Consider the following 24,998-nt stretch of genomic DNA (forward strand, 5'->3'; position numbering starts at 1 on the left):
TGGTGTTTGTGTGTGTGTGTGTGTGTGTGTGTGCAATTTTCTGCACTATGCAGCATAGCCCTCTTCTGTCAGTCATCTCTGAAACTATTTGCTCCATAGACAAACTTGTGTGATATACTTCCTATTGGCTTGTGCAACATTGTGGTTTAGCTGATGATGATGTCTTTTATTTATAGTTGCTCTTGATCCATAAGGTCCCTGGGCAGATTACAGTCATTTTAAGCACATGCTGTTCTGCATCTGGTTAAAGAAATTGGAGTTCTTGTTGGAAGTACACTGAAAAGGATATACCAAGAGCTCTGGCCAAAAGTTTCAATGCAAGGAATAATTCCTACTCGAGAGTTGAAAAGAAAAACGTGTATATTCTGCTAAGAAGGCATTTACTCCGAAACAGGGCCCTGTCCTGGTCACCACTCCTGAGTCGTACATCTAATTCATACTCCGGATACTTCCTTTTGGCCCTATTTGATTCTTTATTCTGACTTTATATAATATGGACTCTTTTTGACTGCCATTGAGACTTGTATAAAACAATTGTTGTGCACTGATATTTTATGTACCTTTATACTATATTACTGCATATTTGAAACTACATTATTTCTGCACTTAAAACGTTGTGTTTAAATTTACTATTATTTTAAAACTGTCGCACTTATACGTTCTGTTCTGCATCTGGTGGCAGGAGGCTCAGGTGTTGACAGGCGGTTACCACGGTATCAGAGCAGGTACAGTGGTACCTCAGGTTAAGTACTTAATTGGTTCTGGAAGTCCGTTCTTAACCTGAAGCACAGTTTCCCATTGAAAGTAATGGAAAGTGGATTGATCCGTTTCAGTATCCGTTGGTAGAGGAGTGCAAACCCTGGATTTGAAGAGCCCACTCTCTCCGCATGAGGGGGCTTCACAGATAATTTACTTGTATAAAAAAAGTATTTTAAGGTCTCTGCAGCTTGTATAGTTGTTGTATTTCCCAAGTGAAACCATTATTACTAGCTCATATTTGGACATTTAACTGGGAACATGATGCTTCGAGATATTTGAAGGCATATGTTAACATGTGAATACAAGTCAGTTGATCTCTATGCCCGAAGCAGAGGCACTAACTTGCGCCCAAGATGTGACATCATGAGCACACAACATCGCAATGTCGGGAAAGATATGACAAGAGACTGCTAGATGGACCCGAGCCCTATTTATTTATTTCATAACATTTACACACCACTTGGCTGTAAATAAATAAAAAGTTCAAAGTAGGTAGGTATCATGGACTGGCTGAGATTGGAGGCAGCAGCTGGGAAACCCCCAGAGGGAGAAGGTTCAGAGTCGGGCACTGGTGGTGGGATGAGTGGTCAGTGGGAGAAGAGGGAGCTGACTGGGAGGAGGAGGTGTTGGAAGCTGAAGAGATAACAGGGTTTCATGAGCAGGAAGAAGCTGGGGCAGAGAGCAGTTCAGACAGGAGAGGAAGGGGCCAAGAGACAGAGATGACACAGCCTGCCTCATCTGGAGAGTCTCCCCCTCCTGCTGTGACCAGATCCCTTCTCCCTGGTCACCCAGAACATGGAGAGAAATGAAGACGCCAAAGTCATGAGATGCAAGGTGATGGAGCTGTAGGCTGCTGGGGGAGGGGCCTTAGAGGGCAGTGGGAAGGTGGAGGAGACCTTCAGTCCTCATAAGCTGGCAGGAGCTGGAGGCAGGAGTAGGTCAGCAACAAAAACACCACCAGTGTCGGGGAAGTTAACTCTTTATTCAAAGGAAGCAAAATAGTGCAGGCGTAGTGATCACAGCATCTCCCACCCAGTTTTTCCATACCCACCCAAATTTTTAAAACAGGATTTTTAAACAGAAAGTTTTTAATGTTTTTAATCAAATTCCTGATGTAAATTTTAAAAACCAGTGGAATTTATCATAGCTCTTTTCACATGGAAAGACTTAATCTATTTTGTTACCTGTAGACTTGCTATACTTGTGACCCTCAGTTAAAATCTGAGCCTCTTCATCAGAGTGGGGAGAAGCACCTGCATTTGACTGCTCCGTTTTGACCATCCATCACTTAAATCTTTGTTGTTAAAAATGCCCTTCACTTAGAACCACATGATGAAGCAGTAAAATACACAAGGAATGAAGTGGCTTGACACAAAATATATAGATTATATGTAGATTATATATATTACCGGTATACAGATTATAGTAGGAATTATTTTTTCTGAACAGAATCAAGTAAATTTCAAAATTTAATTCCTAGGCTGAACTAAAGCACTACAATTAACACGGAATCGTATTTACTACAAACATTAAGCAGAACATAAGTGTGCAACACTTAAGTTTTGTGACACAGCATAGGCCAATCCGACTGGAAGTCTACTGAACCAAAATGTCCATGGTTAATAAGGGTGTTTTAAAAAAGGCTTGCATTGCACACACAGGGAGGATAAGTAACCCATGAACTTTGCGTCTTATGAACGTGGCAGAGCACAGAGTTGGTGGGGCATGGGTGGTGTTGTGAACCCAACAGCAGGGGTAAGATCCAGGTCATCTTCAGATGTTCCAGGAGGTAGCTGGAATGTGAATCTCTGCAGGAGGCTTGTAAAGAAGAGGAAGAGCTCCATTTTGGCAAGATTCTCACCTAAACATGCTCTCCGACCTGTAAGGAAGCGCAAGCAGGATTGAAACTGGGTTCCTTGCTTACTTAACAACATTTTATTGGTTTATCTATAATGGAATGCATCAAACTGCTTACTGTTTGAAATTTCATAATGATACCCTTCTAAAATGCAACAAGAATGAACACTAATCTTGAAGAAATGCATGTTCTCCAAGTGTCCCAATTCTCCAGTCCCACAATGCACGCTCTGCTGCTGAGCTTGGGGAGAAAGATGAGCCAGCGCTTGCCCCTCCGTAGCAGCTGCTGGAGGAGAGGATGTGTCTGTTGAGAGCTAGCATGATGATGCAGTGGCTCTGAAGGGGAGGTAGAGGGCAGAGCAGCCCTGGTAGGGAGGAAGGGGGAGCAGAACGGAGCAGAAGGAGTCTGGATTTATTAAAAAATGCTTGCTGCAGCCATGTCTAATCTTGCCTCTTACTAAAATGTGTATTTAACGGTGTGTGTTTTTCTTTTTGTAAATCTACCAAAAGAATAAAATCAGATTGGGGCTAAGGGGTTTTATCAGGACAGTGGAGGGTGCAAGTCGTGAGTCCTGTTGGTTTAGAAATGGCAGCACTCGACCTTCTTTTGAAAGGGGGGGGACACCACAAATGGTCTTTCGAGGAGGGTGAGTTGGGTGGGTATGAAAAATGTCCTGATTTTCATCTGAAGAATGTTGGCAAGTATGCCAAAGATGAACTCCCAGCAAGAAGCATTCTACAGGGCTGAAAACCAAGGGGAGTGAATGTTTTTCAGCCCACGGTCTGAGAGTTTCTTGTATCCTCATCCTCCAAACAGCCTGTATCCATTCTCCACCACAGCAAGCAGGTGGCATTATCATAGATCAATGGCACATTCCGGCCAGGCAAAAGCCCACGAAGGGAACACAGAGCAGGTCCACTGAAAGCCAAGGCCTGGGGGAAGTTCTGAGGGTGGTTAGAGAGCCTTGAAGAGTCCAATTTGGCCACTGGCCCAGAGGTTGCCCTACTGAAAATGAATAATGTTGCGTATCTTATTGCAGTTCTAAATGACAGATATAAGTACTCCAAAGTTTGGGATTGTGTCTTCCATCCAAGTTTTATTTTATGTTAATATACTTAGGATGGCCTGTTCATTTAGCTCACATTGGATATGTATAAATAGACAGAAAATTAGTTACCTGCAGAGAAAGGCATAAATGCATCTCTCTTTATGAACTTTCCTTCAGAGTCAAGAAAGTGCTCTGGATAAAATTGGTATGGTTTTTCCCACTGAGATTCATCGTGCAGCACGGAGGTCAGTAGTGGCATGATGTGAGTCCCCTGCAAAGGAAAAGCAAGAGTTATTTAAAAAATGGATATGGCCCATCAAGCAAATCGTTATGGTATAGTCCTCAATGTCTTTTTTTAAAAGCAAGAAACAAGCCGGATTATAATCCACAGATTATATACCATTAGCTCCTTAAACAGTCATCATTGGGCTGAGAGAATTGTTGATTGAGCTCCTTGCCCAACTTTTCTGGGATGACTCAATAAAGACCTGTATGCAGCGAGGAAGGAAGAAGCAAGTAGGCCCAGACTAGGGAACCGGGGCTCCAACAGGGGCCCCAAGGGGGGCAATGGCCCCCTACTTTACAAGGAGATCAGTGGGGTCTGCTCCTAGTGGTTCAGAGCAGTGGACTCGTAATCTGGTGGACTCATAATCTTGGGCCAATCACACTTCTCTGAAGTCTCTCAGCCCCAGTCACCTCACAGTTTGTTGTGGGGGAGGAAGGGAAGGGAGAATGTTAGCCGCCTTGAGACTCCTTTGGGTAGTGATAAAGCAGGATATCATATCCAAACTCTTCTTCTTAGCCTAAAGTGTAATGTCCTAATTAATGAAGAAATTGATTGCAGTCAACTGAGCAAAGAATGCAGTTTAATCAATGTGATTACCTTTGGAATAAAGTAGCCTTTGAGGGTAACATCCACAGTGGTTGCATGTGGAATATTTGTGGGGACAATGTCAGCAAATCTCTGGATCTCATGGATCACTGCATCTACATATGGCATTTTCGTTCGGTGCTCAATCCTTGGTTGAGAAGATCCAACAACCTTCGCAATTTCTTCTTGGACCTTTTCTGGGGGCAGTGGAGTGCGATTTTTGTTGTTAAAATAAACTCATTGGTGGTTTTTTTTTTGTCCCCACCCCCCAAATGCCAAACTCAAAAGCATATGTTTGCCACCAACTCATATCTTCAGATTTCCTGGCGTAACTGACAGCTAATTATGCAATGGGACTGCCTGATCTATGAGCACAATCTCACAACATAATGCAAAATTGTGGAAGACGCTATTCACCTGGGAATTTTAGTGGAAATACACAATTTGCTTATAGTTATGTAGGAAGCGAAAGTCAGAAACATGCATGCTTGATTACACCCAACATTGGGGGGGGGGCTGACATGTGTGATGTCACACAGTGAAACTAGGCCCAACAAGGCCCACCCGGTTGTGGAATATTGAGGAGGGCCACCCCTCTCATTGAATATTGTGGGGCTCAACCCCCCAGCTTCCCGGGCCCCAGATACAGTGGTACCTCGGGTTACATACGCTTCAGGTTACATTGCTTCAGGTTACAGACTCCGCTAACCCAGAAATAGTACCTCGGGTTAAGAACTTTGCTTCAGGATGAGAACAGAAATCGCCCTCCAGCGGCACAGTGGCCGCTGGAGGCCCCATTAGCTAAAGCGGTGCTTCCGGTTAAGAACAGTTTCAGGTTAAGAACGGACCTCCGGAAAGAATTATGTACGTAACCAGAGGTACCAGTCTAATTATGTATAACTAGAATCAAAGATATGCCAGCTAAGGTAATGGGAGCCAACCCAATGAAAAGCACTCACTCTGAATTTCAGGATATTTCATCATTAGTAACAGTCCCCAGCGCAGTGTGGTTGAAGTGGTCTCCATGCCAGCAGCAAATAAGTTACTCACAAGGGATCTTAGGTTTTCATTGTGGAAATATCCATTCGGCTTGTCCTTCTCCTGAGGTGTAAAAAAGAAAAAAGAAATTAGCAAATTCCATGTGCAGATATCAAAGTAGCTAGGCAGGGGGTGGGAGGGCACTCGCTGGAATGGAAAGAGCAGAGAAGCTGTCTAGGAAAGTACAAAAATCATACACAGCCAGCACACTTAAATCTCTTTTCTCCATGAAAGCATGTCACAGGCAGAAGAAAGGAGCGTGGTGCAAAAGAAATACTGGGGGGGGGGGGGAGCATGATGTGTTGGACTAGTCATGGAATCATGGAATCATAGAGTTGGAAGGTCCCTGTGGATCATCTGTTCCAAACATCTGCAGTGTAGGACTGCAGCTGTCCCTTACAGGGATCGAATCTGCAACCTTGGCATACGCAGCAACGTGTTCCAACCAACTGAGCTACCGTATCTTAAAGGTTGTTTTTTTTCCCTTTTTCTTTTGAGAGGAGTGGGAGTCCCACTGGAAAACAGCCCTGCAAGCAATCAGGTCACAGACTCCAGATATTAGCCAAAGCTTTATATTATTATTAACATTTGAAAATATAAAAAAAAATTATTGGTGGTCTTAAAAGACTCCATTACCTCTTGCTGTTTCAGAAGAAATGAATCAATTAAGCTCCTTTGGTCATTTTCATCCAGATCTCTGAGGTGTTGTATGAAGGTGACATTTATGAAGGCATGCATCTCATCTCTGTTGTGAAGGATAGTCTTACGGGCTCCCAAAAGCGAGCCAAGAGCAGGAAATATATTATACAGCTGTAAGGATAGAATACGACAAAGAGAAAAGCCCAGTGCTTAATTCTCAGGTGGTACTCCACATATCTCACCTTCCACAGAGGAATAAACAATGACACAGAACAATAATGTATTTGGGTTGGAGCAACGTTGAGTAAATATTCCTTAGAGGCCAAGGCTGGAGGCCATTTTCTTATGTGCTGTTGTAGTTATGGAGCCCCCTTTTATTTGTGGATTACCAGTTTGTCCAGATGTGGACAAACCCCTAGACAGAGGTCAACCAGAAGTGGCCAGGGGCAGCAAAATGCCTCCCTGGCACTGTCCCCCCACAGACCCATGGTGTCACTCACAGTGCTGCCACAATACAGGGCACTGTGGCAGCAGCCATGGTGGCATGGGCAAAACTGAGACGTGGCTGGCAGTGGTGCAACAGCAGGGACAGAGAAGCGGTTGGATCTGCCACCTGAGGCAAATTGCTTCACCTCAGCTCATGTCAGCATCAGTCTTTTTTTCCCTTCTTTTTTTTGTCATAAATATTTTTATTAGTTTTCCAACACATATACATTTTTCTCTATGTTTTAACAAATTAATCTTTTTTGACTTCCTTCCGCTTCTCTGGTAATCATCCATATTTACTCTTCGATACGCATTCCCTTCATTGTATTGTCATTTTTCTTCCCTCCCCTTTCTATTTCTTTTTGACAATACATCTCTAACTTTTACAGTGCTTCTTGAAACCCCACTAGCGTTGTTTGCACATCACATACGTTTTTCAGATAATCTACAAACTTTCCCCAATCTTCGATGAATTTTTGGTTTCGAACATATCTTATTTTCCCAGTCAATCTGTCCAGTTCCGCATAGTCCGTTAATTTCAATCTCCATTCTTGTATCGTCGGTACTTCCTCTTGTTTCCATTTCTGGGCCAATAAAATTCTTGCTGCTGTAACTGCATACTGGAAAAGTTTACAGTCTTTCCTTCTTATTTCATTTCGTGTAATCCCTAAAAGAAAAGCTTCTGGTTTCTTAGCAAAAGAATTCGTTATATATAGCAATTCGTTATATATTGCTTCCCAAAAGCTCCTCACTTTCTTACATTCCCACCACATATGGTAAAACAGTCCCTCTTTTTCTTTACATTTCCAACACTTATTGCATGTTTTATACATTTTTGCAAGTTTTACCGGTGTGATGTACCATCTATAAAACATTTTCATAACATTTTCCTTCAGCACCGTGCATGCAGTAAATTTTAAATTTTCTTTCCACAATTTTCCCCAGTCTTCAAATTGAATATTATAGCCAAAATCTTTGGCCCATTGTATCATTACCAATTTGACCTCTTCATCTTTCGTGTACCATTCCAACAATATCTTATACATTTTGACAAAATTTTATATTCATTATTTATTATGTCTATTTGGAACTTAGAATCTTTTCCTTCATAACCACTTTCCTTTATATCTTTTTTAAACATTTCGTTTACCTGGAAATAATGCAACCAATCATGTACATGATCTTTAACTTGTTCATATGGTTTTAATTTCCATTTTCCTCCTTCTTTAATTACCATTTCCCCGTACGTAGCCCATTTACCTCTCATATTAATTTTCTTTACACACATGACCTCCAACGGGGATAACCAATGTGGAACTCTCAGTTCCAAAAGACTCTTATACCTGTCCCATACTTCTATTAAGGAACCCCTGAAAATGTGGTTCACAAAGCCTTTATGAACTTTCTTCTTGTCACACCATAAGTAAGCGTGCCAACCAAATCTGTTATCAAACCCTTCAAGGTCTAGTAATTCCGTATTTTCTAGTTTAATCCAATCTTTAACCAACATAGGCATGCTGCTTCATAATATAATTTCATATCTGGCAGGGCGAAGCCTCCTCTTTCTTTCACATCTGTTAATAATTTAAATTTTATTCTTGGCTTCTTACCCTGCCATATATACCTTGAAATCACTATTTGCCAATCCTTAAAAATCCCTATCCGCTTAATAATGGGGATAGTCTGAAATAAAAATAACATCTTTGGAAGCACGCTCATCTTTATCGTAGAGATTCTACCCCAAAAAGACAATTTCATTCTGCCCCACACCTCCAGGTCATTCCTTATTCCCTTCCAAACCTGTACATAGTTATTCTGGAACAGTTCAATATTTTTAGGAGTTAACCAAATTCCCAAGTATTTAACTTTCTTCACCACCTCTATCTTTGTCTGTTGTTGCATTATTTCTATCGTACTGTGCTCCATGTTTTTGACCATTATTTTAGTCTTTTTCTTATTCAGTCTAAAACCAGCCACATTTCCAAATTGTTCAATCTCCTTTAATACTTCTTTGACACTTTCCATTGGTTCTTCCATCATTATAACCAGATCATCGGCAAAGGCTTTAACTTTATATTCATTCTGACCTACTGTCACCCCTTTAATTGATCTATTTTGTCTAATCATATTTAAAAAGACCTCTAGGACCATTATAAATAACAGTGGCGAGAGCAGACAACCCTGCCTTGTTCCTTTGGAAATCTTTATATCTTCCGTAACTACATTGTTAACTATCAGTTTAGCTCTCTGCTCTGTATATATTGCCTTGATTCCATTGAAAAACTCTTTCCCCACTTCCATATATTCCTGATTTTCCAGCATAAAATCCCATACTACATTATCAAATGCCTTTTCCGCATCCACAAACATTAATATCGCTTGTTTCTCATTCCTGGCAGTCAGATATTCCAAAATATTAATTATATTCCTTACATTATCTTTCATTTGTCTGCCTGGTAGAAACCCTGCTTGGTCCTTGTGGATAGTTCTTATCAATATTTTTTCCATTCTCTTCGCTAAAATCCCCGCAAATATTTTGTAATCCGTATTCAACAGTGAAATAGGTCTGTAGTTTTTAACTTGTGTTAAGTCCGAGTCTTGTTTTGGAATCAAAGTAATAAATGCATCTTTCCACGTTTCTGGGATCTCTCTTGCTTTTAGAATATTATTCATAACTTCTTTCAATGGTGTCATCAAAACATTTCTCATTTCTTTGTAATATCCTGATGTAAATCCATCCGGTCCCGGGGCCTTTCCCCTCTTCAATTCTTTTATAACCTCTTTGATCTCTTCAACTTCTATTGGGGTGTTCAGCTGGTCTTTTTGTTCTGTCGGGATCTTCTGCACCTTTTTATCTTTTAAAAATCTTTCTATTTTCTTCATATTATTCCTTTCCTTCTTGCTATATAGTTGCCTATAAAAGTCCAAGAATCCTTTCCTAATTTCTTTCGGATTAACTGTTTCTTCACCGTTCATAATAATTTTGTTAATTGTATTTTGTTCTTTTCTCTTTTGAATTTGCCATGCAAGCCATTTCCCTGATTTGTTAGCGAACTCAAAGTTTTTCTGTCGTAACCTTTTAACATTCCATTCCACTTCTTTATTTATTATCATTGCAAATTGAGTTTGAAGTATCTTGATTTCTTGCTTGATTTTTAAATTATTTGGTTTTTTAATTAATCTTTGTTCATTGTCCATAATCTGCTTTAGGATTTCTTTTTTTCCCTTTTCCCCTGTGTTTGTTCTTCAGTGAGTTCTGCTGAATAAAAAATCCTCTCATAACTGCTTTGCTTGCATCCCAAACAATATTCATCTTTGTACCTTTGTTGGAGTTGTCTAGGAAGTATTCCGTTAATTTATTTTGTGCTTTTTCTATAATCTTCTGATCGTCCAACAAATAATTGTTAATTCTCCATCTAAAGGTTCTTTCTTCAAAACCTTTTAGTTCCATTTTTATTGGACTATGGTCTGAGATTACTTTAGGTTGTATTTCAATTTGTTGGATTCTTGGAGTCAATTCATTCGATACCCATATTTGGTCGATTCTTGACATTGACTGATTTGGTTCTGAGTAGAAGGTAAATTGCTTCTCCAATGGATGTCTAAGTCTCCAGATATCAATCAAGTTACAGTTCTTAGTCATTGAAAAGAAGGTCTTAGGTAGTTTTCCTTCTTTATTTATTCCTGCTCTTAATCTGTCCATTTCCAATGAGACCACTCCATTCATATCTCCCATTATTATGATTTTCTGGTCCATATATTCAAATAGTTTTTCTTCCAAAGCTTTATAGAATTCAGTCTTGTTTCCATTGGGTGCATAGATCCCGACAATTATTAAATTTTCACCTTGCCATTTGACCTGAACTGCTATGATTCTTCCTTCTTCATCTTTGAATATTTGTTGAGATTAAATTTTGTTTTTGATGTATAAAACAACCCCTCTCTTTTTCTCTTTATCCGAAGATATAAATTCATTCCCTAGTCTTTTATTAATCAAAATTTTTCTGTGTCTCCTTGCCACATGTGTTTCTTGTAAGCATATAATGTCCAAATTTTTCTTTTTAAAAAATTGTTCGATTCTGTTTCGTTTCTTTTTATCATTCATCCCATTAATATTCCAATTCCAAAATTTTAGAGCCATGATAAAGATCAATTAAATAAATTTCAGTTGAATTACTTATAACCTGTCTTCCTCCTCCTCCTCCTCATCATCATTCCCCTCCTCCTCCTCCTCCTCCTCTTCTTCTTCTTCTTCTTTTTCAGAACTCTCTTCTTCCGCCAATTCTGACTCGTCCTTGGGTCCCACTCCTCCCTCTGCACCTTTAACTTCTTCTTCCACCTGTAATTCTTCTCGTAAACTTCCCTATTTCTTCAGGGCTTGTCAACTTGCGTTTCTTAGTTTTGTAGAAAAAGGAAATTCCTTCTGGAAATTCCCATCTGAAGTCTATCTTGTTCTTCTTAAGAATCTGCACCAGTGGCTTATAAGGATCTCTTCGTTTCAACAGCCTTATCGGAATATCTTTGAAGATGATTATGTAGTTCCCGTCTATATACAATCTTTTCTCTCTATTCTTCTGTAATATCAAATTTCTCATCTCTCGATCTTTAAACGTAATTAAACAGTCACCTGGAAATTTCCTTGCCTTAGTTGTTCTTACTCTCATCCGAAATGCATTTTGTACTGTTTTTGCTACTTCTTCTACTGGAATCTCCAGCCACTGTGCTCATTCTGTAATCAGTCTCTCTTTAACATTCTCATTATGTATTTCCGGTACAGATCTCAGCCTCAAGTTGGCTTCCCTCTGTCTCAGTTCATTCATAGCAATTGCATCTTTAATTTCCTCCTGCGATTTATTTATTTCTAACATCTCCACCTTCATCCTTTCTTCCTCTCGTTTCACTTCCCTCAACTCCAATTTTGTCTTTTTCAACCCCTCTTCTAATGATTGTGTTCTTTTGGAAACCTCTTTTATTTGCCCTTTCAGTTCATTAACTGTCTCATCAATTTTTTTTACCCATTATCCCAGTTTTATTATCAACTTGTTCCATTTTGTTCCACTTGTTCTAATTTTGTTTCCAAATTCTTTTCACTTTGTTTAATTTCTGCAAACATTTTCAATATTTCTGCTCTAAAGTCAGATTCTTATTTAGACGGTCTCCTGTCAGTTGGTGTCCCCCCTTCCATCCCTTTCTTTTGTAAATGTGACATTTTACCCAAAATGAACCTTTGTCAAGGCCCCACCTATTCAAATCACAGCAAATATAACCAATTTACAGATTTTAAATTAAACAACAACAACAACAAAAAACAGAGAAAAATGGCTGCGGTGGAATACCCAATATCTTTTTTTGCAAATAAAAGTATCTTATAATTTCCAAAAGAAAGAGGAATTAATTAGAGATTAATTGATCCCCCTATAATAGTATAGAAAAAGTTAAAGAGCCAATCACAATCCTATCCAAAGATGAATACAATCTTCTTGCCCACACTTCGGCTAATCCTTACTTGGTTTCTTCCTTCTGTATTTGTACTTGCCTCGATTGTAATCCAAATAAAATGGTAATCCAAATAGAGTTTAGATCCGAGAGATCAAAATTTATTTAAAAAATGGGAAACTTGACTCCAAGTTCAAATTATTATATTCCACTTAAAATGAGATGGTCCTTCGATTGTAATCCAAATAAAATTATAATCCAAATAGAGTTTAGATCCGAGAGATCAAAATTTATTTAAAAAATGAGGGACTTGACTCCAAATTCAAGTTGTTATATTCCACTTAAAGTGAGATGGTCCTTCCACACTGTCAATAAGGAGAACCAATTAAGCCTTAAATTTAATGTCTAAATTATCTGTTTAATATTCCAAGAAAATGATGCTAGTTGTCTGCAGAAAGCAACCACAAATATCCGAAGAGGAAAGCTCCTCTGAAAGAGGAAAAACAGCACAAGGAAGTAGTGGGCCCAAGGTCACTTTATAAAAAGGAGGAAAAAAAATTCCACTCACATTGGAGGAAGCACAAAAAAACACAAATTGTAGTGACTTATTCCATCCACTAGGTGTCAGTGCCCAAAACCGGGGTGGAATTTTTTTTAAAAAAAGACCAGATAAACAAATTCCAGCTTTTACTTTGGTATGCCAAAATTGTAAATCCAATTAACAAGGGGATTAAGAATAAAAGAGAAGTATTAATTCCTGTACGTTGCGACTGCAGCCTTTCCAGATTCCTTCTTATTTTACTGTTAACAACGGAGTCAGAAGCTTCTCCTTTCTTCTTCTTTTAAAAGCGAAAGTGGGAAGACAAAGAACTTGACTCTCTGTATATCCTCTGTTCCATCAAAGATCTCTGTTCACCGCAACAGTCCCTTTCTGTTCCCCCTTTTAGTCTGATGCCTCTTCCCACCTCATTAAAACTTAGCAAAGTTACTTTTTAGCTTCTTTGTTTTATTTCTAAAAGTTACGGGGAAAACGGAAACAATAGCCGCTAGTGGCAACTTACTTTCGCTTTCCAGCTCTGCTTATGTTGCTGCGTCAAAGCTGATTCCAGATGACAGCCGAACTCGAAAGAAATATCTTTGTTATTTCAGCATCAGTCTTGGGCTGGCGGTGGGGCATTTTTAGCTCTTGCTGGAGGGCCAAAGGTTCCCCACACCTGACTTAGACTTTCAAAAAAGCTTGCACAACAAAGACTCCTGGGTAAGAAAAGCAGGCATTGGAATAAGGAGGAGAGGTCCTCTAGTGGGTCAGGAAGTGGGGCATAGGAATAGACAGACATTCTCCCAATCGAAGGATGTAGAAGTGGAGTCCCCAAAGGATAGATATGGAGTTGTGTATATTAAAAAAAACACCTTTATTTTTTAAAAAGATGAAATTACAAAAGAAATAAAATATTTCAATTATATATAATTTCACAAGATAATGCATACAATATACAAAACGTCAGTTATGGTTTGAGTTATCTAACTATTATATTTTAAGCAGAATATCCAATTATATGAATGAAAATAATAATTGGTGTGAATATTGTCTTGAAATTTTATATTTGCTTTTTAAAAATAAATTTATTTGGGGCCCTTCTTTCAATATCTCTTTTAAAACTTTTAAGTTGTGTTAACAATGCTGCATCCCATGTGTTTTATACATATATACATTTATACATATATTTAGCTTTGACTAGTTTTGCTGTAGTGGTTATAACAGTTGCAATGTCCAAAATCTCCCTTGCTTGCTAAGCCTTTCCAAATCAAATGTATTTGGGTATTAAAATCATATTGGTACCAAGAATTTAATTTATAACCAAAAGCTTTTAATCTTACAAGTCCAAAATATATGTGTAAAATAGCTGCTCCTATATTTTTGAATTTCCAACAATTGTCTCTTTGAAAATTATAACCACTTCCATTCATTTTTAGTAACTGGAGAATTAATGTCTCTCTCAAATGTCTCTGCTCAAAACTGAAGGATGATTGATCTAAACCGAATAATTATTTGCATTATTTGGCCAACATACCTTTACTTTGGAAGGTGAGTATTAATTTCTCTGCTTTCCTTAATACCTGAAGATTGCAATTCCTTTCTACGAATGCTTTTCCTTGCAAATATGCAATACCTCTCCCCTCCTAAAAGCTGCACAAAGACAACTGAGTGAGGACCTTTGTAAGGAAATGCTGTCCTGGGATCTTACGCAACTCATATTTCTCAAGATGTGTTTTGCAGTGAAGCCTGAACAATATGGAATTGCACACATATTGAATATTATGTGAATACAACCAACTATTTCTTTTCCATCTGAAAAAGCTTAGATTACCATGACAGAGGGGCTTCCCAAAAGCTGGAGATTTTCATTGACCAACTTCAGAAGTTTTCTAAATGTGGAATCTTCGTATTCAAATCGCTTGTTTAGTAGGATGGACACTATGATATTGGCAACAGCGGCATTCATAATTGTGGTGGTTTCAAATGGTTGTCCTATACATAAATATTAAACGATGTTCAGATAAAATACCAATTAGAATAGCTCTGCTCTGCCTTAGGTTCCCAGTGTCAGCCTACCAATGTATAAAGGAAAAGGTAAAGGGACCCCTGACCATTAGGTCCAGTTGTGGCCGACTCTGGGGTTGCGGCGCTCATCTCGCTTTATTGGCCGAGGGAGCCGGCGTTTGTCCGCAGACAGCTTCCGGGTCATGTGGCCAGCATGGCTAAGCTTCTTCTGGCAAACCAGAGCAGCGCGCGGAAACACCGTTTACCTTCCCGCCAGAGCGGTACCTATTTATCTACTTGCACTTTGCTTTCGAACTACTATGTTGGCAGGAGCAGGGACCGAGCAACGGGAGCTCACCCCGTCATGGGGATTCGAACCGCCGACCTTCTGATCGTCTAGTCCTAGGCTCTGTGGGTTAACCCACAGCAACACCCGCATCCCTCTACCATTGTATAGAGCACATTTATCTTAGAAACTGATCCTAAGTTCTGGTGTACTTGAAGATATCTGAGTTAAGAAACGCTAAAAAGAGTCATGGGCAGTATATACCTAACCAGAGGTCTTCATCCTTTTTGAGTCCATGACTCCCTTGACCAGCTACATCATTTCTGTGGTTTTCCTGTGGGGCAAATGCACTCCAAGCCTCAGGAGCCAGTTACCGGTATGTCACCCCTTGCCTGCAGAGCCGGCGGCCTCTCACCCTTTTCCAAACACCCTCCCTCATGAAGTGTTCCCTCAGCCACCTCTCCTCTCCCCTCTCCTTGGGAGCTTGTAGCCAGGGCTGCTGCAACAAACAACTGTGCAAGCCTTTGGGAGGCAGAGATACGAGAGGGGATCGTAGGAGGGAGGACAGGAAAGAGGGACAGAGGCCAGCATTACCTGACACTGACCTGAACACTGCAGATTGGTTACTTCTTCACAGGGAATCCTGGTTATTATAGTTCTGAGAGTTAGCAATATGTATATTACACAATATTGTGGGCATCTAATGTAGTGTTGTTTTGCTCTGGAGCAGTAGAGGGAAACACAAACCCACCTTGGTAAGATTCAAATGTCTTAATCAGGACACTGCATTCTTCCACAATTCTGTCCTCTATGGACCTTTTCCCCATGCCATAGTCCCGTAATGTGCTTAGTGAGAACCGCCGCATCGCTTTCCAGTTTTCACCATGTGAAAAAACAATACCTGAAGAGCAGAGATCAAGTTTCAAGTTATCATGGCTACAATAATATGTTTTGGCTTATCTCACCCTTCTTCTGTGGAACTGAGGATGCCTCTCAGCTGGTCCCTCATCTGGTCTCTGATAAGACACACACGCTGCAGAACTTCAGCAATATCCCTATGGGTTGTACCCTCAGAACACGATTGGAGAGGGGGTTCTCCAGTTTACGGCCCTTCAGATGTAATGGTACATTATCTTATGACCAGATTCTCCTATTCCCTCAACACTACTCTTTTGCTGGCAGTGACAAAGATATCTGACATTATCCATCCAATGGCTGCAGCTACACTGGTTGATTGGCAGGCTGTCCTTTTGGCACAGATTCTATATTGCTATGATAACTAAATTTCACAAACAGCACAAGCTATTATACAGAAGGAAAGGCCTCACCAAAGCCCCTTGCATGGTCCTCAAAAATTGGGATGGTGGCTCTCTCTGCAAAAGCGTCCGCCTGATTCACCAGAGCCTCCTTGACTGTCTCATACCCTGTCAGCACCACCATTTTCTGGAATCCCATTTGGATGCGGAAGATGGGGCCATGTTCTTTTGACAACTGGAGTTGGAGACCAAAAGAGAGAAACATCAAATAAACCCCGCAAACATACCGACATACTGTCACAGATCTGAAATAAAAACTGATTTCATTTACATGGTTTCATGGTATAATTCATCAACTTTAAATGTCTAAGCACTGTTCAGCACGTGGGTGCCTTTAGCAAGAGGAGCAACCTCAAATTATTAAGAAGAAAGTGCAGTAGGATGGCAAATTCTGCAGGTCCTTTATTTTATCTGGTTATAATTGTGAACAAATAATGTTGAAAACTGATGTGAATTTTCCTTCTTTAAGAAATTGAAAGTTAGAATCATAGAATTGTAGAGTTGGAAGGGACCACAAGAATCATCTAGTCCAACCCCCTGAAATGTAAGAATCTTTTTGCCCAACGTGGGATCGAACCCACGGCCCTGTGATTAAGAGTCCCCTGCTTGATCAACTGAGCTATCAGTTGTGGCTGCTCATAATGAGGCTCCTATGTTTCACCCGAGGAGTGCCGGTGCTTTCCAAAATTGCCTTTAGCTAAAATTACCCTGGAGACCTAGATTTAGTCTAATAAAAATTTTTACACCTGCCCAAAGAATCATGGGAATTGTGGGTGTTGCAAAGAGATGAACATTCTCTTTTTCAAAAAAATAAATTTTATTGAATGATTTTATGTTACAAAAAAACAATGCCACCATACTACCACCACGTCTGTCCTTTTTCCATTCTCTTCATTGTATACTGTGGCTCACTTTAAAGCAGCAAAGCGGACAGGAGCCACATACTTTGCTGTTTGAAATAGTTTAGTACAACATTTGAGTCAGATTTTTCTTCTTCTTGTTTTCCTGCTCTAAAAACTTGGCGCGTCTTTTGGTCAGGTGCGTCCTATGGAGCAAAAAATATGGTAGTTGACCCACCTCTTCCCTTAATTTTGTGTTATACGTTATCCAGTTCTCTTTGATGTTGATGTTTTTTTTAATAGCGATTGCTTCCAGTGCAGATGAACATTCTCAATAAGAACATAATTTCAGACATGGGCGCACTTAAAAGCCCACATTCGGCAATATAAATGCTTTGTTTTGTTTCACGTAAGATTATTGTGAAAACTTGAGTGGATTCTAAAATGATGTATTTAGAAGTGCTGGCTTCACACTGAAAAGTTCGATAATTTTGCAGCTAATTTTTGCGGATAAGGCTGGTTAAGGCAAAGGTAAAGGGACCCCTGACTGTTAAGTCCAGTTATGGACAACTCTGGGGTTGCGGGGCTCATCTTGCTTTCAGGCCGAGGGAGCCGGTTTTTGTCTGCAGACAGTTTTCCGGGTCATGTGGCCAGCATGACTAAGCCGCTTCTGGCGAACCAGAGCAGCGCATGGAAACGCCGTTTACAGTTCTGGCGGAGCAGTACCTATTTATCTACTTGCACTTTAACGTGCTTTCGAACTGCTAGGTTGGCAGGAGCAGGGACCGAGCAACGGGAGCTCACCCTGTCACGGGGATTCGAACAGCCGACCTTCTGATCGGCAAGCCTTGGCTCTGTGGTTTAGACCACAGCGTCACCTGCGTCCCAGGCTGGTTGTGGCATTCCCATTCCCCTCCTCCAGTGACCCAGTCCCTCCACTGCACAGATCAGCTATCAGCCTAAACCATAACAGCAATCACACACAAAAAGGAAGAAAAAAGGAATAAGCCATACTTGACATAGTTTTATCATTTTTGCATATATGCATTTATGAGATGGAACACTGACATCTACCTGGCCTAAAAACATCCACAGAATCTTTGCCTTGCTGCAGAAAGAACAGAAAACGTTACCTTTAACATTGTTCTGTAAGGTCTCTTCAGATCCATCATGTGGAGATTCCCAACAAGTGGTAAAGGTGTCGGACCTGGTGGGAGATTTTTGGAGCTCCTATTCCAGAAACTGCCCCATTTCCAAATGAATATAATTGTAAGGATGAGCAGGAACAATGTTGGAATCTGTTCAGTCCAATCCATTTCTTTTCAGTGAGCAAATTTCTGAAGCGATTACTGTGAAAGTCACAACATAGTTTGATCAAGGACAACGTCTGCCGTCTGAAATGAGCAGCAAATACTAGGCACTGTCTCTAATGAATCATTTCATTCAATGGAATGAACTTTCCCCCAGATTTTATTGCAAGCTACGCTTGATGAATCAGCATTCCCTCTATACTTACTTGAGCAGCGGTGTTTTCTTCCTGAAATGAAAACATCGTCTAGCACGTTCAACCTCTTTTTTAATTCTCGGGAAGTCCAATGTTCAGGTTTAAAACAACATTATAGAATCACAGAACTGGAGAGTTGGAAGGGACCCAAACAACCGTTAAGAAATCCTCTTGTGTAATTATTGAACTAGTGAGAAATTTTTGAGATAGTCTCAGAATCTGCTGAACTCCTTCTTTACAAATATTCTGCTATTCAGCATGTGTGCATAGCTAGTTTAGTTAATTATTATACCGGTGCCAGCAACATAGGGAGATGTTCTTGGAAAAATACTGCACAAATATTTTGGGTGTGTGTGTGCCATTTTCTGCACTATGCAGCATGGCCCTCTTCTGTCTGTCATCTCTGAAACTATTTGCTCCATAGACAAACCTGTGTGATATACTTCCTCTTGGCTTGTGCAACATTGTGGCTGATGATGATGTCTTTTATTTATAGTTGCTCTTGATCCATAAGGTCCCTGGGCAGATTACAGTCATTTTAAGCACACGCTGTTCTGCATCTGGTGGCAGGAGGCTCAGGTGTTGACAGGCGGTTACCATGGTATCAGAGCAGGCCAGTGGTACCTCAGGTTAAGTACTTAATTGGTTCCAGAAGTCCATTCGTAACCTGAAGCGTTCTTAATCTGAAGCGCACTTTCCCATTGAAAGTAATGGAAATTGGATTGATCGGTTCCAGACAATGAAAAAAACAACCCTAAAACCGCAATTTAACACGAATATTACTGTTTAACGAGACCATTGATCTATAATCATTGTACTGCATTATAAAGTAAATAAGACAGCAGTTTAGATGAAAAAAAAATAACTGATGATAAATGTCTTCTCGGGAAGAAAGCCCGATTGGTCCCTGTGAATCTCCCCCATCAGTACTTTTTTCAATCTCTTGCCAAGAATGTCAGCAAAAATTTTGTAATCCACATTTAATAAAGAAATTGGGTGGTAGTTCTTAAGTTGGGTCTTTTCAGTCTCTGTCTTCGGTATAAGCGTGATATAAGCCTCTTTCCACGTTTCAGGTGCTTTTTTCCCCTCAAGAATTTCATTACAGACTTCCTTCAAAGGTTGTATTAACCATTCTTTTAAAGTTTTATAATATTTGGAAGTCAGTCCATCAGGCCCCGGAGATTTGCCCAGTTGCATGTTTTGGATGGCCCCTTCTATTTCTTGCTCAGTTATTTTCTGATTCAGAAGTACTTTACTTTCACTCGAAATTTCCTTCATCCCATTTTTCTCCAAAAATTGCTCTATATCAGAGTCCTTTTGCGGCCCTTGTGCATATAATTGTTTAAAGTATCTCTGGAAGCAGCTTCTAATCTCAGTTGGATTATAAATGTTCTTTCCATCCACTTCTAGATTTGTCACTGTATTTAGTTTTTGTCTCTTCTTCAATTGCCAAGCCAAAAATTTGCCACATTTATCTGCTGATTCAAACGTTTTCTGTCTCATTTGTTTAATTTTCCATTCTATTTCTTGGTTCATCAGTTCCATATACTGAATTTGATATAATTTAATTTCTCTCAAGATCTCCTGCGACTTTAGTTTTGATCTTAATTTCTTTTCTCCTTTTATCTTTTCCAAAATCTTGTCCTTTTTCACATTTTGGCTTCTCTTTTTTATTGCATTTTGTTGTATCAAGAAACCTCTCATGACCACTTTGCTTGCGTCCCAGATTACTCTTTTTTCCACATTAGTCCTCATATTAATCTCAAAATAGTCTCTTAATGTTTTTTGGGCCTTTTTACAGAATTCTCTATCTCTGAATAGGGTGTCATTCATCCTCCATCTGAATGTGCCATCTCCATCTTCACGGCGTTATGGTCGGAACATGTTTTTGGGCAGATTTCCACTTTTTTTATCTTTGGTGCCAGTCCTCTAGTAACCCATATTTGGTCAATTCTAGTCCAGGTCATTTTGGCTTCAGAAAAGAAGGTTCCCTCTCTTTCAAGGGGATTTTTTGTTCTCCAGATATCCACCAAGTCCATATTGTCAGTCATTTCAAAGAAAGTTTTTGGTAATCTTCCATCTTTAGAGATCACTTGTCTTTGTGCTTTATCCATATTTGTAGAAACTACTCCATTCATGTCTCCCATCAAAATTAGATTAAAGTCCAAATAGTTCAGTGTAGGTCTTATCCATTTCTGCAGTCACACAATTAATCAGTAGCTGAACTGGGTTCCACACAGTCACAAAAACAAGTCACAAAAATGAAATCACAAGCCACAGTCACAAAAGCGAAGACACAAGTCAGTCCCATAAAATGAAGAACAAGTCACGTCAAAAAATTGAAAAAGCCAGACAACTAAAACGCAAAAAGCCAGCAAAAACAAAACTTCCAACTATAACTTCTGTGTTGCGTGGGTGCTCGGGACTCCACAGCTGGCAGACTCAACAAGAAGCCTCTGATTAGCAGTGAGGGACTCAATTAACAAACGAAACACACGCAACAGGAACCAGACGATGAAAAGAGACGCCAAAAACAGCAATTTTGCAAAAAATTTACTATCTAACAAAGCCATTGATCTATAAAATGAAATCAATAAAACAGTACAAAATGAAAATGTGATTTTTTTCCTTACCTGCGCTGATGAGTTATTGTTTGGATGGGGGCTCAGGGTCCTCTTCCACAATCACAACTGGCTTGGCTCCCAGCATTCGTGGAGGCCTCGGAGAGCTCACATGGCTGGAGGCCAATTTTTGAGCGTCTGTAGGCCCCACAGATGTTGGGACTTGGCAGTGGCGAGGCCTCCGAGAGCTCAGAAAACTCACGTCTGGGTTAAAATTATTTGTAACCCGACAAAACGTAACTCAAAGCATTCGTAACCCGAGGTACCACTGAAATTCTAGTGGGCCCAGGGAGGAATATATTTGTTAAGAGTCCAGTGAGGAATACTTCAGTAGAAATTTCAGCATTTGGACCATCTTATTGAGTGTTTCTGACCATAGAATCTCACCCAGTAGTTCCTTCAGCTTTTTGAAATCAGCCTTCATAAAGTGAATAACTGTCAATAATTGTATGAGTGTACAACTTAGCTACTCGTGTACGCAGATTGAGCATTTGTTGAATGTAACATGTGAATATTTGCAATACTTGCTACTTCCTCATATTAGAATAAATGTTTGTATCTGCCCTTTAAGGTAAAGAACAACATGCTACACTTGAGGGGACTGTTTCAGATGTGGGCAGACCTGGATTCCCCAGTGACAGGAATTGAAGAGCCCACTCGCTCCGCATGAGGGGGCTTCACAGATTAGTTGCTTGTATAAAAAACTATTTTAAGGTCTCTGCAGCTTGTACAGTCGTTGTATTTTCCAAGTGAAACCATTACCACTAGCTCATTTGGACATTTAACTGGGAATATGATGCTTCGAGATATTTTGTCGGGATTCACAGAATGCTGTGAAAGTAAGTCTGCAGGCTTGAGTTTGCTAGTTGATGCAACAGGCTGATGCAATACTTTCTGTAGAGTTACTGGGTCAGAATGACTAAGCAGTAATGTGCTGTCATCGGTTTAAAAGGTTAACCTGTCCAGAGGTCATGGTGGTGGTGTAGTGTAGTCAGAGAGAAAGAGCCTTCCTATTTGCTTTAAGGTGCAGCCAGGTACTCTGTCTGATTGTATGTACCGCTTCTGTAGATATTTGTATATATTTAGCTCACAATAAATAATACTGCACTCTGTCTGATTGTATGTACAGCTTCTGTAGATACTTGTATATATTTAGCTCACAATAAATAATACTGCACTCTGTCTGATTGTATGTACAGCTTCTGTAGATACTTGTATATATTTAGCTCACAATAAATAATACTGCACTCTGTCTGATTGTATGTACAGCTTCTGTAGATATTTGTATATATTTAGCTCACAATAAATAATACTGCACTCTGTCTGATTGTATGTACAGCTTCTGTAGATACTTGTATATATTTAGCTCACAATAAATAATACTGCACTCTGTCTGATTGTATGTACAGCTTCTGTAGATACTTGTATATATTTAGCTCACAATAAATAATACTGCACTCTGTCTGATTGTATGTACAGCTTCTGTAGATATTTGTATATATTTAGCTCACAATAAATAATACTGCACTCTGTCTGATTGTATGTACAGCTTCTGTAGATACTTGTATATATTTAGCTCACAATAAATAATACTGCACTCTGTCTGATTGTATGTACAGCTTCTGTAGATACTTGTATATATTTAGCTCACAATAAATAATACTGCACTCTGTCTGATTGTATGTACAGCTTCTGTAGATATTTGTATATATTTAGCTCACAATAAATAATACTGCACTCTGTCTGATTGTATGTACAGCTTCTGTAGATACTTGTATATATTTAGCTCACAATAAATAATACTGCACTCTGTCTGATTGTATGTACCGCTTCTGTAGATATTTGTATATATTTAGCTCACAATAAATAATACTGCACTCTGTCTGATTGTATGTACAGCTTCTGTAGATACTTGTATATATTTAGCTCACAATAAATAATACTGCACTCTGTCTGATTGTATGTACAGCTTCTGTAGATATTTGTATATATTTAGCTCACAATAAATAATACTGCACTGAAGAACCCGGGACTCTGAGCATTCTGCTAAAGCACTGCGAAGAATTCGCGACAATTTGAAGGCATTTGTTAACATGTGAATATAAGAAACCAGTTTTGTCGGTTGATCATGAGCGCACAACATCACAATGTCGGTGACATCATGAGCGTCGGGAAAGATATGACATATCACAATGTCGGGAAAGATATGACAAGAGACTGCAAGATGGACCCGAGCCCTATTTATTTATTTCATAACATTTACACACCACTTGGCTGTAAATAAGTGGGTAGGTAAAAAAGTGGGTAGGTATCATGGACTGGCTGTGATGAGAGGCAGCAGCTGGGAAACCCCCAGGGGGAGAAGGTTCAGAGCCGGGGCACTGGTGGAGGGATAAGTGGTCAGTGGGAGAAGAGGGAGCTGACTGCGGGGAGGAGGTGTTGGAGGCTGAAGAGAGAAGGAAGAAGCTGGGGCAGAGAACAGTTCAGACAGGAGAGGAAGGAGGCCAGGAGACAGAGATGACAGCCTGCCTCATCCAGGGAGTCTCCCCCTCCTGCTGCGACCAGCTCCCTTCTCCCTGGTCACCCAGAACATGGAGAGAAATGAAGATGGCAAAGTCATGAGATGCAAGGTGATGGAGCTGTAGGCTGCTGGGGGGGGGGGGGGCTTAGAAGGCAGTGGGAAGGTGGAGACCTTCAGTCCTCAAAAGCTGGCAGGAGCTGGAGGCAGGAGTAGGTCAGCAACAAAAACACCACCAGTGCTGGGGAAGTTAACTCTTTATTCAAAGAAAGCAAAACAGTGGTTTCTCCCACCCAGTTTTTCCATATTACCATCACCTCCCTCCCCCCAATTTTTAAAATAGAATTGCTCCACAGAGTAAGTTTTGCATCTGAAAATGAAGGAAATTTATTTTTATTGACTAATGTATTCCACAGCTTTCCAACAGACTTAATTGTTTCAGGAGTTGTTTGAACTTTCAAATATCTTGATCCTAATGATGCCCAACCTACCAAAGGTGCTTTGTATTTATGTAAAATCATCCAAAAAACCAAAGACATTTCCTAAACAGGGAGTTTATTTTTTGGAAATATGATCTGGATATCAAAACTGGAAGGCCTCTCAGAATATAGATAAATCTGGGGACAATGTTCTTAATCAGATTCCTGATGCAAATTTTAAAAAAACAGTGGAATTTATCATTGGACTTAACGGTCAGGGGTCCCTTTACCTTTTCACATGGAAAGACTTAATCTATTTTGTTACCTGTAGACTTGCTATACCTGTGACCCTCAGTTAAAATCTGAGCCTCTTCATCAGAGTGGGGAGAAGCACCTGCATTTGACTACTCCTTTTTGACCATCCATCACTTAAATCTTTGTTTTTAAAAGTGCCCTTCACTTAGAACCACATGATGAAGCAGTAAAATACACAAGGAATGAAGTGGCTTGACACAAAATATATAGATTATATATATTACTGGTATATAGATGATAGTAGGTATTTTTTTTCCTGAACAGAATCAAATAAATTTCAAAATTAAATTCCTAGGCTGAACTAAAGCACTACAATTAATACAGAATCGTATTTACTCCAAACACTAAGCAGAACATAGTGTGCAACACTTAAGTTTTGTGACACATCATGGGCCAATCCGACTGGAAGTCTACTGAACCAAAATGTCCATGGTTAATAAGGGTGTTTAAAAAGGCTTGCATTGCACACACAGGGAAGATAAGCAACCCATGAACTTTGCGTC

At 39.8% G+C, this 24,998-nt stretch overlaps 1 protein-coding gene across 1 annotated transcript; it reads right to left on the reverse strand.

Annotated features, from left to right (window-relative positions):
- Positions 1–1,720: 1,720 nt before the first annotated feature.
- On the reverse strand, positions 1,721–18,560 carry LOC307212500 (cytochrome P450 2K1-like). The gene is made up of 9 exons (XM_079969935.1): positions 18,252–18,560; positions 16,292–16,454; positions 15,715–15,864; positions 14,505–14,665; positions 6,211–6,384; positions 5,496–5,637; positions 4,549–4,733; positions 3,795–3,936; positions 1,721–2,638 (listed from the first exon to the last, which is right to left on the reverse strand). The coding sequence occupies exons 1-9, from the start codon at positions 18,432–18,434 to the stop codon at positions 2,451–2,453; spliced, it is 1,488 nt and encodes a 495-aa protein (XP_079826061.1). The 5' UTR covers positions 18,435–18,560; the 3' UTR covers positions 1,721–2,450.
- Positions 18,561–24,998: the final 6,438 nt, after the last annotated feature.

Source organism: Podarcis cretensis, assembly GCF_951804945.1.
Source record: "Podarcis cretensis genome assembly, chromosome: 3".
Taxonomy (NCBI): Eukaryota; Metazoa; Chordata; class Lepidosauria; order Squamata; family Lacertidae; genus Podarcis; species Podarcis cretensis.